Source organism: Rhinoderma darwinii, chromosome 12 (assembly GCF_050947455.1).
Source record: "Rhinoderma darwinii isolate aRhiDar2 chromosome 12, aRhiDar2.hap1, whole genome shotgun sequence".
NCBI lineage: Eukaryota > Metazoa > Chordata > Amphibia > Anura > Rhinodermatidae > Rhinoderma > Rhinoderma darwinii.
In genome coordinates this window covers 36,937,453-36,949,650 of record NC_134698.1, presented here as the reverse complement: position 1 = coordinate 36,949,650, position 12,198 = coordinate 36,937,453, and the positions used below count along the sequence as shown (strand labels likewise).

The following is a 12,198-nucleotide window of genomic DNA, read 5'->3' as shown; positions in this document are numbered from 1 at the left end:
AAAGTATGAGATCCTAAAATCTGATAGTATTATGCTGACTAATGCTTTACCTTTGATTTTATGAAATCATGTCCACTCTTTCAGAAGACCCTACGAGCTTGTTTATCAGGGTACCTAGATCTAGAATAGAGAACAGCATTAGCTGCCTCAATGACCAATCCCTCGGCAGGCCATCTGCCTCCAACTGAACCCATGGCATTGATGTTTCTTCTACCCACCAAAACCTCAGTGTCTCTACACGTGTAGCCAAGTAGTAGGCGTGCAGATCGGGAAGTCCCATTCCCCCTTCCTTTAGTGGAAGAGTCATGATGCTATCTGTGATGCGTACTTTACCTCTTCCCCCACCCCATATAAAATGCAGCATTAGACGCTGTAGCTCGTCCACAAATTTACGAGTGAACTTCAACGGAATGCACCGAAATGTATATAATATAATGGATAGCACAGGCATTTTATATGCGTTTATCCTAGCAACCCAAGAGAGGTTAACTCTTGATAGTTTTTGGAGTATCTCTTTGACCCCGCTCACCAACTCAGACTGGTTTTGCCTAACTATATTTCTGATATCTGGGGCTATCGTGACTCCCAGATAAGAATTTCCAGTGCTTACCCATTTAAAAGAGTACAGAGATTTAAATTGCACTTCCATGAAGAGGGTATGTTGAGCAGTAGCAACTGTGATTTAGTTTCATTTAACCTTTTCACGCGCTGCTCTGCAACTGTACGTCCTGCAGAGGGGTTGCTTCCCGCATCAGGACGTACAGTTGCGGAGTAGTTCCCGGCGCACACTGTCTTAACGGACAGTGTCCGGGAACCGGGAGGTCAGCTGTCCCCGGACAGCTGACACTCCAGTATTGCCAGTCAGCGGACCATCGCCGCTGATTTCGGCAATTAACCCCATAAATGCGGCGACAGATTGCGTTCGCCACATTTAAGGGGTTTGAAGCACACCGGCAGCCCCCACCAAGTAATTGTTGGGGCTGCCGATGCAAGTTGTGGCAATCGGAGGCCAGACAATGACCTCCGCGTTGCCATGTACGGAAGCCTCGGAGGAGCAGCCTCCGGCCGGTCCTCCGAGGCTTCCTGTCAGTGTGACTGTCACGTCACAATGACCGTTAGAACACATTACACTACGTAGGTAGTGTAATGTGTTCTAGCAGCGATCAGAGCTGCAAGTCTAAATGTCCCCTAGTGGGACAAGTAAAAAAAGTAATAAAAATGTTTTTAAAAAATGTGTCAAATTAAAAGTTATAAGTTACATAAACAAACACTGCTTATTTTCCTAAAATAAGTATTTCATTATAGGAAAAAAATGAACACCTTAAAAAAAGTACACATATTTGGTATCGCCGCGTTCGTAACGACCCTAACTATAATGTTATTTTTCCCGCACGATGAACACCCCAAAAAAAATCAATAAAAAAACTACACCAGAATCGCTATTTTTTGGCCACCACCCCTTCCAAAATAGAGAATAAAAAGTGATCAAGAAGTCGCATGTACCAAAAATAGTACCAATAAAAACTACAACCCGTTCCGCAAAAAACGCCCTTACACAGCTTTTTTAACTGAAAAATAAAAAAGTTACGGCTCTCAGAATATGGTGACACAGAAAATAAATTATTTTATAAAAAAGTGATTTTATTGTGCAAACGCTGCAAAACATAAAAAAACCTATGTACATACGGTATCTCCGTAATCGTACCAACCCGCATAATAAAGTAAAATTTTCATTTATAGCACACAGTGAACGCTGCAAAACATAAACTAAAAAAACATTGTCAGAATTGCTTGTTTATGGTCACCCGGCTTGTAAAAAATTTAATAAAAAGTGATCAAAAAAATCGCATGTACCCCAAAATGGTATAAAAATTACCGCTTGTCCCGCAACAAATAAGCCCTCTCAAAGCTCCGGTGGTGAAAAAATAAAAAAGTTCTGACTCTCAGAATATGGCGATGCAAAATGTGCAGTGTGTTCCAAAATCGGATAAGATCAGGCGCCATTTATCAGTGCGACACCGGCCACACATCTATGAATCATTATTTATTTACCGCATTATTATACCCTCATATTATGCCCTGATGTTATCCGCGCAGATTACATATGCCCCAACATTATAAACTGAAATACCAGCAAAACCGCAAACAGAACAACTGCCAAGCAAAATCTGCTCTCCAAACGCAAAATGGCGCTCCCTGCCTCTGAGCCCTGCAGCGTGCCCAAACTGCAGTTTGCGTCCACATATATGGCATCGCCATACCCGAGAGAACACGCTTAACGCTTTATGAGGTATTTGTCTTCAGTGGCACAAACTGGGCACGACATATTATGCACTAAATTGGCATATCAGTGGAAAATTGCAATATTCACACCATCCGCTGTGCATTAACACCTTTGCGCACTATGACTTAATAGCACGTCATGGTGCGGTGTTGATGTATGGAGCGGGTTCGCATGCTGAGCCCGCTCCATACGCTGCGGGTGTCGGCTGAGTATTACAGCTGACACCCGGGACTAACGGACAGAAACATCGATCGTGCGGTTACAGAAGCCTGTAAAAATAACAATATACTGCAATACATTAGTATTGCAGTATATTGTACCAGCGATCCAATGATCGCTGGTTCAAGTCCCCTAAGGGGACTAATAAAATGTGTAGAAGAATGAAAGTTATTAGTAGTGAAGTAAAAAAAAAAAACCCCTTTTCCTATTTTTCTTCTAAAGTAATTTAAAAAACAAAATTGGTATCGCTACGTCTGTAAAAGTCCGAACTATTACTATATACCATTATTTAACTTGCACGGTGAACACCGTAAAAACTTAAATAATTTAAACCGCCAAAATCTCTGCAGTTTTCGTTTTTACCGCATGGCGAAAGCTGTAAAAACGAAAACCCCAAAAATGGAATCCGATTTTTCTCCTATATTACTATATTTTCCTATTTTTTTCAGTTTCCCAGTACATTCTACAATTACTCCTGCAAGAAATAAGCCCTCACATCACTCTACTGACGGAAAAAGAAAAAAGTTATGGTTCTTGGGAGGCGGGGAATGAAAAACGAAAATAAGAAAGCAAAAAATGGATCAGTCCTGAAAGGGTTAATTCATTTCTAATGGAAAAAAAACTCTTGACCACATGTTGGGCATTTCCGTACTCGGGAGAAATTGCTTTACAAAAATTGGTCGTTTTTTTCTCATTGTAAATATTAAAAATGTCTGTTTTTTCAGAAAAAAAGTAGATTTTCATTTTTACAGACTAATTCTAATAAATTTAGCGAAAAACCTGTGTGGTCAAAATGCTAACTATACCACTAGATGAATTCCTTGAGGGGTGTAGTTTACAAAATGGGGTAACTTTTGGGGTGTTTCCACTGTTTTGGCACCACAAGACCTCTTCAAACCCGACAAGGTTTAATAAAACATATTCTAAAAAAAAGGAGGCCCAAAATCCACTGGGTGCTCCTTTGCTTCTGAGGCCTGTGTTTCAGTCCATTACCACACTAGGGCCACATGTGGGATATTTCTAAAAACTGCAGAATCTGGGCAATAAATATTGAGTTGCATTTCTCTGGTAAAACCTTCTGTGTTACAAAAAAAAAAATTATTCGAAATGAATTTCGCCAAAAAAAATACAATTTGTAAATTTCACCTCTACATTGCTTTAATTCCTGTGAAATGCCTAAAGGGTTAAAACACTTTGTGAATGCTGATTCGAATACCTTGAGGGGTGGAATTTTCAAATAGGGTGACCTCTGGGGATTTTCTAATATATAAGGCCCTCAAAGCCACTTCAGAACTAAACTGGTCCTTGAAAAAATGGCCTTTTGAAATTTTCTTTCAAATATGAGAAATTCCTGCTAAAGTTCTAAGCCTTGTAACGTCCTAGAAAAATAAAAGGACGTTCAAAAAACGATGCAAACATAAAGTAGACATATGGGCAATGTTAACTAGTAACTATTTTGTGAGATATTACTATCTGTTTTACAAGCAGATACGTTTAAATTTAGAAAATACAAATTTTTTCAACTTTTTGCAAAATTTTGGTGTTTTTCAGAAATAAATACCAAAATTATCGACCAAATTTTTTCACTAACCTAAAGTACAACATGTCATGAGAAAACCATCTCAGAATCGCTTGGGTTTCAATAGTTTTTTATTAAACAGTTTTTGTAAAATAATAATAACACAGACTCGCAGAGTCTCAACTTTTTGAAATTCAATAATACAATTGAGCAGAATATTAGACCAACATGGCCTGCAGTGAAACTCACATTACATGTCCGTTATGATGTCAAAACTCCTTCCAAATATAAGGCATATAAATACAGTTATTGCTAACATAGGTAACTATCATTGACATCACATTGCTTTATAGAGTACCATGACATGGCCTCTAAAAAAAAAGGGGGGGAAACATTCAATAACAAAAAGAAGGAGGGGGGGGGAAGGTGTAGGATAGAAGGGGATCGTATCCGTCTTTATGTATCACGAAAGTGTGCGATTCCTCCATGGGGCCCAAATGGCATCAAATTTGTCTAATGTACCAGCCAGGCGGTCATTGACCATTATCCATGAGATCTTATCAATCAAAATATCCATAGACAATGTGGATGATCGCCAAGCTCTAGCAATAGTTGTTTTAGCTGCCAGAAATACATTTGGGACAAATTTATGTGTGGAGATACAAACTTCCGGAATAGGACCACCCAACAGGGCCGTAATTACATCCATGGGGGGTTTGACTTGGACGACTCAGTTAATAAGCTGGTATACCTGATTCCAAAAGGCGGCAAATACTGGGCATTCCCATAGGATATGCATCAGCGTGCCCTCCGCACCACACTTCCTAAAGCAGTCCGAGTCTACAGACGGATTAAATCGAGCTATACGAGTGGGGACCATATACCATCTCATTAATACCTTATAGCCTGCTTCAACCAAGGATGTGTTAATAGATAATTTCGAAGTCATACATGCCATCTCCCTCCACTGCTCCAATTCCACTCCTGTGCCTAAATCGTGTTCCCAACGGGTCATGTAAGCGAGTTTTCCCTCCGGAGTGACCAGATCGGAATATATCATGGATATTTTATGTCGTAGACCCGAGAGCCAGCAAAGCCTTTTAAAAGTGGTCAATGTACTGATGTCCCCCTGCTTGGATTTCCAATCCAACAAGAAATGGAGTATCTATATATATCTAAAGTGCTCCGATGGGGGCATCGAGTGTGAGTCCTTAAAGTAATCCAAAGTTCTAATGTCCCCCCCTATAAAGAAGTCCTTGATTCTGTAAAACCCCTTATTAAGCCACCAGCGAAATTCCATACTACGCAGACCCGGAGGAAAGGCAGAGTTACCCGTGATAGTCATAAGAGGATTATGGGTTGATTTAATATGGAATTTTTTTCTAATCTTATTCCACAGCTGTAACATCTGAGAAAGCACAGGGGAGAGAACCGGAGGCCTGTCCGAGGATTCCATCCACAATAGCGTTTCTAGCGGAAAACGAGCACATGCGGTCGTTTCTATTCGTGTCCATTGAGGGCAGTATGATCTCACATAAATATCTGTAAACTGTGCCAGGCGTGCAGCATAGTAGTAATGCTGAATATTGGGAACCCCCAGACCCCCTGCAACTTTAGGCGTAAATAAAGTCTGTCTCTGTATTCTCAGAATTTTAGAACCCCAAATAAACGACATAATAAGCGTTTGGATTTTTCTAAGCGACTTCTGTGGGACCACGATAGGGAGAGTGTGGAAATAATACAACAATCTGGGCAAAATCGTCATTTTAATGGAGGCAATACGACCAAACCATGAAAGATTAAGAGGAGACCATCTATCAAGATCTGCAGCTATTTGTTTAAACAGTGGAGGGAAATTGTCTTTGTAGAGGGACGCTATAGTGGGTGTCAGTTTGATGGCCAAATTAGTCAATCTACGCGCATCCCAATTAAAATCAAGATTAAGTTGTAGGAGCTTTACTACCTTATCTGGTAATGTGAGGTTCATTGCCACCGACTTGGTATGATTGATCTTAAGCCCAGACAGCCTGCCAAATTGATCAAGGATATGAAAAAGATTCGGCAAGGATGTGAGAGGTGTCGACAGAAAAAGAAGAATGTCATCCGCAAGCAAAGCACATTTATGTTCTATTCCCCCCACCTGTACTCCCCTAATGTCGGGAGAATTTCGTATGAGATTGGCCAATGGCTCAATAGCCAGCGCAAACAGGGAGGGCGATAGCGGGCAACCCTGACGCGTTCCTCTGCATATTGGAAAAGCTCCCGACATATATCCTCTAGAGTTTATTTTTGCTGTAGGTAAGGAATATAAGATCTTAAGAATAGACAAAAAGCTGGAGCCAAAGTCCATCCTATCAAGGACATAAAACAAGTATTCCCAGGATAACGAGTCAAAGGCTTTCTGAAGGTCAAGGCTTAATAACATACTTTGACGTCCAGGAGTTCCATCCCAACCCGAGCGGACTGCTGAAATAATATCCACAGCCCTTCTCGTCTGGTCTTCCGCCTGGCGGAAGGGTATAAAACCTGCTTGATCTTTATGTATATATGAAGGGAGGAAAGAATTCAATCTAACTGCCATAATTTTTGTCATAATCTTAAGATCCACATCGAGAAGGGATATCGGGCGGTAATTGGCCTGATCTGCATGGTCCTTATGAGGTTTGGGAATGAGATGTATGTAAGCTAAATTTGAGAAAGGAGGCAAACTGTTCTCTCCCCGATAGGCATTAAACAACTCAACCATGTGTGGGGCCAAGACCTCCCTAAAGTGTTTGTAGTAACCTGAAGAAAACCCATCTGGCCCCGGGGCTTTGTGAGCCTTCAGATTTTTAATAACGTCCAACACTTCTTCCAAACTAAATTCAGCATCCAATACCTCTCTATCCCCTTGGGAAAGTTTAGTAGGAATAGCTGTTTCCAGCAAGACTTTAGCCTTATTTGTATCAAATTGGGATGGTGCCGAATACAGTGCGGAATAAAAATCATGAAAGGCTTTTAAAACCTTTGTTGAGTTCTGTGATAGAGATCCGTCCGCCAAGCGTAATTTCGGCGATGTGGAGGCATTAAATCTAGGCGTAAGGCGTTTGGAGAGTAATGTCCCCGGTTTATCCCCCTGTGTAAAAAAGTTATGTTGTGACCATCGCATACTCTTTTCCGCCCAGCTCGTCAGACATAAGTTCAGTTCGGGCTTCCGCAAGTTTAGCTTTGATAGCTGCCGATGGGTCCTTTTTAAATTGTCCGGACAAATCCGCAAACTGCCTTTCCTTCAATGCTCCATTGACCGTTTCTTATTACATGAGGCGATCTGGATGAACTTTCCCCTGATCACGGCCTTATGAGCCGCCCAATTGGACATGATCGAAGTGTCCGGTGTCTTATTAATCAAGAAATATGTGTCCAATTCCTGCTGGATTTCTTTGACTATCTCCTGATCCGATAGTAGTGACTCATTCAATCTCCAAGAGGAGATGGGAGGTCTCCCACATAAATCTGATAGCCTAACCACTAGCGGATCATGATCAGACCATGGGGTAGCCAAAATTCTAGCGTCCGTGACCTTAGGAAGCAAACTAGTAGAATGCAGCACATGATCAATGCGAGTGTGAATATTATGGGCCGATGAGAAGTACGTATAATCCCTTGTTGTGGGATTAAGATCCCGCCAGACATCTATGACATCCACCGAATGAAAAAATCGCGCTACCTGAATGCTGGTCGGCGTAGGCGGAATATATCGTACCCGGGATGCATGAGATTTATCCATGGACGTGTCCAAGGCAATATTAGAATCCCCTCCCATAATTATCGGGCCTTCTATTGATGATTGGAGCCTGCGCCACATGCCTTGGAAGAACGCCGGTTGATTAGTATTCAGGGCGTAGTCGTTGTTAAAGGTTATCGGAGAGTCATGCAACAGACCTGTGACCAAGATGTACCTGCCATCCGGGTCAGAGATCGTCTTATGAGATGTAAACGGGACCGCCCTCGCTAGCCATATGCCCACTCCCTTGTGCTTAGTAGAGGCACTAGCTAAAAAAAATTGTGAGTAGTGTTTATGAAAATACGATGGAGCAGAGGAGGTAAAGAAATGTGTTTCCAGTAAGAATAGGATATCAACATGAGTAGATTAATAGTATAAAAATGCTTTTTGACGCTTGATATGGGAATTAAGGCCCTGCACATTGTGTGAGTAAGCTATAGGTTTTAGTAGATTCCGAGACCGCCATCATAGAGCAGAAGGTATAACCATGTGCTGATTGGGAACCAATCATAGAGACGAAGGTCAAAACTAGGAAAAAGGGGGAGGGAGGGGGAGTGGGAAGCAGTACAAAAAAAGAACAGACACAAAATATCAGTAATACTGAACATAGTCTACCGACTAAGCAGTCAAGAAGGACTGCAAAATGGGGGCAGCAGACCGTCGAGAAGGCAAAGCATATCAATAAATACATATATAGACATTTGGACCCATAACACATACCATCCCCGAGCACACTAGGTGGAAAATCTTTCCCTTACACCCCGCTATGTCTCTAGTATATCCCCCCCTGTATCCCTCATACCGCCCCTTAACCGGGACTGAGTGGGAGCAATAACGGGGAAGATAGGTAACCACATGTTAATAATATGCATTCATATACTAATAGTGATATAAAATAAACATTGCATCCTTAGCTGAGCATATATATATATGGCTGGAACGCCAACTCACTGCGACTCCAGGATAACAAGTTATTTTCTCGTAATGTCCGGACCAAACTATAAACAAGGTCCGATAATATATGTGGAAGTCGGACAACTCCAGGGCGAACTCAACGAATGGAATCGAGGCTCCCATCCATCTAGGAACTGCAACGGGCTGCAACTAGAAAGCATCAGGTTTGGGCACAACATCAGTGTTTTCTGAAGACATTAATGAAGAAAAATGAAAAATGAATGGAGCTATCCCTCCACCCGTCATGGGGGATTCGGTTGTTGACGACGAGAGTGCACCCTCTGTTCCCGGGGCCCATCTTGACGGCCACCTTGCGTGCGCCAAATAGGTGACAACGGAGGTTCCTGCATATGTAAACGAGAAGAGCTGGATGTGTCCGGTGACGGTAGGATATTTAAGTCCCTCAGAAGATCTTCCTGTGGCGTAGAGAAGCCATATTGCCTATTGTTGCGCATAAAGAGGAGACGAAATGGGAATGCCCACCGATATGGAATAGCATGGTGTTTGAGGTTCTGCAAAATAGGGTGGAGTATCCGCCTTTTTTGTATGGTTTGGGGAGCCAAATCCGCAAATATCTGTATCGTGGTGTTACAAATGGTGATCACCGGAAGCTTCCGAGCTTTTTCCATCACTTTCTCTTTAACCGAATAATAGTGGAGTTTCACTATTATATCTCTGAGATGTCCATCCCGCCTCATGGCCGTCAATTCTCTGAGTGCCCGGTCAATTTCCATATGAGATTCCGGTATATATCGGGTATCAGGGTAGTAAGTAGCATACGAACCACCGCCTGCACATCTGTTTGAGATTCCGGGACCCCTGTTAAGGATCTGCCAGGCACAGCTTCTGTGTATACGCCCATAGGTAATCAGTCTGCACCTGCTTCTATGTCGGTGAGACTGACTCCATCTTCGACCACTCAGGATGGCAGGCTTAGGAGTGGGAGAGCCTATCACAGCCTGGCCAGACGGAGCTAGCTCCCACCCTCTGTCTATTTATACCTGCCTTTCCTGTTCCTCCTTGCTTGTGATTCGTCTGTTTGGTTTCCTAGCCCTGCTGCAGCTTCTGTACTATTAGACCCTGCTTCATATGACCCTGGCTTACTGACTACTCTCCTGCTCTGCGTTTGGTACCTCGTACACTCCTGGTTTGACTCGGCTTGTTCACTACTCTCCTGCTCTGCTTTTTGTACCTCGTACACTCCTGGTTTGACTCGGCTCGTTCACCACTCTTGTTGTTCACGGTGTTGCCGTGGGCAACTGCCCCAATTCCCTTGCTTCTGTGTACCCTTGTCTGTTTGTCTGTCGTGCACATATTGAGCGTAGGGACCGTCGCCCAGTTGTACCCCGTCGCCTAGGGCAGGTCGTTGCAAGTAGGCAGGGACTGAGTGGCGGGTAGATTAGGGCTCACTTGTCTGTTTCCCTACCCCCATCATTACATAATCCCTTTACCCAGTGCCGCATCTGCCATGAGGCCAGGTGAGCCGACGGCCTCAGGCGGCACCACCTACCCAAAGGGGGGGGCGGCATTTTCAGCCCGGGACGGACTGGACCGGGGGGAGGGGCCATGCAGACGCACATAGCAGACGTGCCAAATGTCTTTAACACTCCTCCTCTCTGACGCTGCACACAGCACATGCAGCCAGAGAGGAGCAAGTCTGCAGGAGGAGCGAGGAGCAGCACCAGAAGCACGAGGTAAGTTCCTGCCTTGCTGGGACCGGGACCCGTGACGTGAGTATACTGCAAGGGGGTGTCTGGGCATTTTACCGACAGCAGAGGGCTCTATGGGGCTGGAATAATCCACCCCATAGAGCCCTCACATCACTATAATGCAACGATTAGTGTGGGTGGGGGAGGTTCTGAGCGTCTGACTTACTGCAGAGAGCTCTATTCTTTTGTATCAGTTGCTTTCCGTTTGTCTCCGTTCGCTAGGTTTCCGTTCTTTAGAACGGAAATAAAAGTTCCGCAGACTGCACTTTTGTTTCCTTTAAAAAAAACGGAAACTTAGCGAACGGAGACAAACGGAAATCAACTGATGCAAAAGAATTACCATTGAAAGCAATGGTAATTCTAATGGAACCGTTGCTTTCCGTTTAACGTATCGATCCTCTCTTCCTCTGACGGAAGAGCGGTAAACGTATATTAATGCTAGTGTGAAATAAGCCTTAGGGCCTGTTCACATCAGCGTTGGCTTTCCGTTCTGGGGTTCCGTTGGAGGTAACGGAAAGTCAAACTGAAACCACAGCTTCCGTTTCCGTCACCATTAGCGCAGTCAACTGCGCTATTGATTCCGTCACAAAAACGGAAACCTGCCGGAATGGTGACGAACGGAAACCATTAGCAATGTTTCTGTCACCATTGATTTCAATGGTGACTGAAACGGAAGCTGTGGTTTCAGTTTGACTTTCCGTTGCGGGGTTCACCCGACGGAAACCTCCCACGGAACCCCGGAACGGAAATACAACGCTGATGTGAACAGGCCCTAATCCTTCCCCATAAACCTGCCCCCGCTAATTAAAATAAATATATTATATAATGTATATAGCGCTGTATCCTGTATCCGTCAGGTCAGCGGGACTGACTGATTCAGTGTCAGCGAGTCCTGCAGGATCGAGCTGTTACCGATCACATCTAAGTTCATAACTTAGATGTGATCGGTAATAGGCGACCTAATGGATTCAGGTCTCAGCGCAATATACAGCTGCTCTGTATACAGGATACAAAGCAGCTGTATCTCAAAAAGTGCAAATCATTTTCAATAAAAAGTAATTAAAACTTGCACCAATCGCATTAATAGATATCTTTATATATCATAGTGACATGTCCGAAGCACTGAGGCCCCCACCGATCGCTAAAACGAAGCAGCAGAAGTGCTCGGGTGAGCGCTGTGCCGCTTCATTTATGATCGACTTTCTACCGAGTGAGCGGTGTACGGACTCCTAGACTTTCTATTGAGCCCGTACACTGCTCCAAGGAAAGCCAAACAGAATTGAAGCGGCACACCGCTCACCTGAGCACTTCTGCTGCTTCGTTTTAGCGACTAGTGGGGGGCCTCAGTGTTCGGACCCCACTGATCAAAACTTCTGACATGTCAAAAGTTTTTAAAAAAGTTGTTACACTTTAAAGAGAATCTTTCACCTGCCCACAGATTTGCATTTGAGTGCAGCATGTAATGGTCAGGGCTGCACAAACTCTGGGGCACTTTAAAAAAAAATTCCTACCCTCTTTCCTTACTTAGATATCGGTGCTGTAATACTTGACGCCCGATATTTAAATAACCCCATAAACTGCCAATGAGGCGGTAATTGGCAAGGGGACGTGTAACATCGCTGTGACACAATCCGCTACAGACAATGTCAACAGCATGAGCTGGAGAGAGGAGATCATGTGCGCGCGCACGCTCTCACTCTTCAGCTCTCGGCAGGCAAGTACAAGACTGTGATCTCAGGTGAGAGATCAG

At 43.6% G+C, this 12,198-nt stretch overlaps 1 protein-coding gene across 4 annotated transcripts in view; it reads left to right on the top strand.

The window, feature by feature from the left end:
• The window catches only part of VPS39 (VPS39 subunit of HOPS complex), a 449,085-nt gene that overhangs the window by 357,258 nt on the left and 79,629 nt on the right, over positions 1 to 12,198 (top strand). The window contains exon 23 of one of the 4 annotated variants that reach the window (XM_075844600.1): positions 2,953 to 3,134. The exons of the other annotated variants lie outside the window; for them this stretch is intronic. Coding sequence (XP_075700715.1) covers positions 2,953 to 2,991 — 39 coding nt within the window. The 3' untranslated portion in view covers positions 2,992 to 3,134. Of the gene's footprint in view, positions 1 to 2,952; positions 3,135 to 12,198 lie in introns of those variants that run through there. 4 annotated transcript variants of the gene reach the window in all.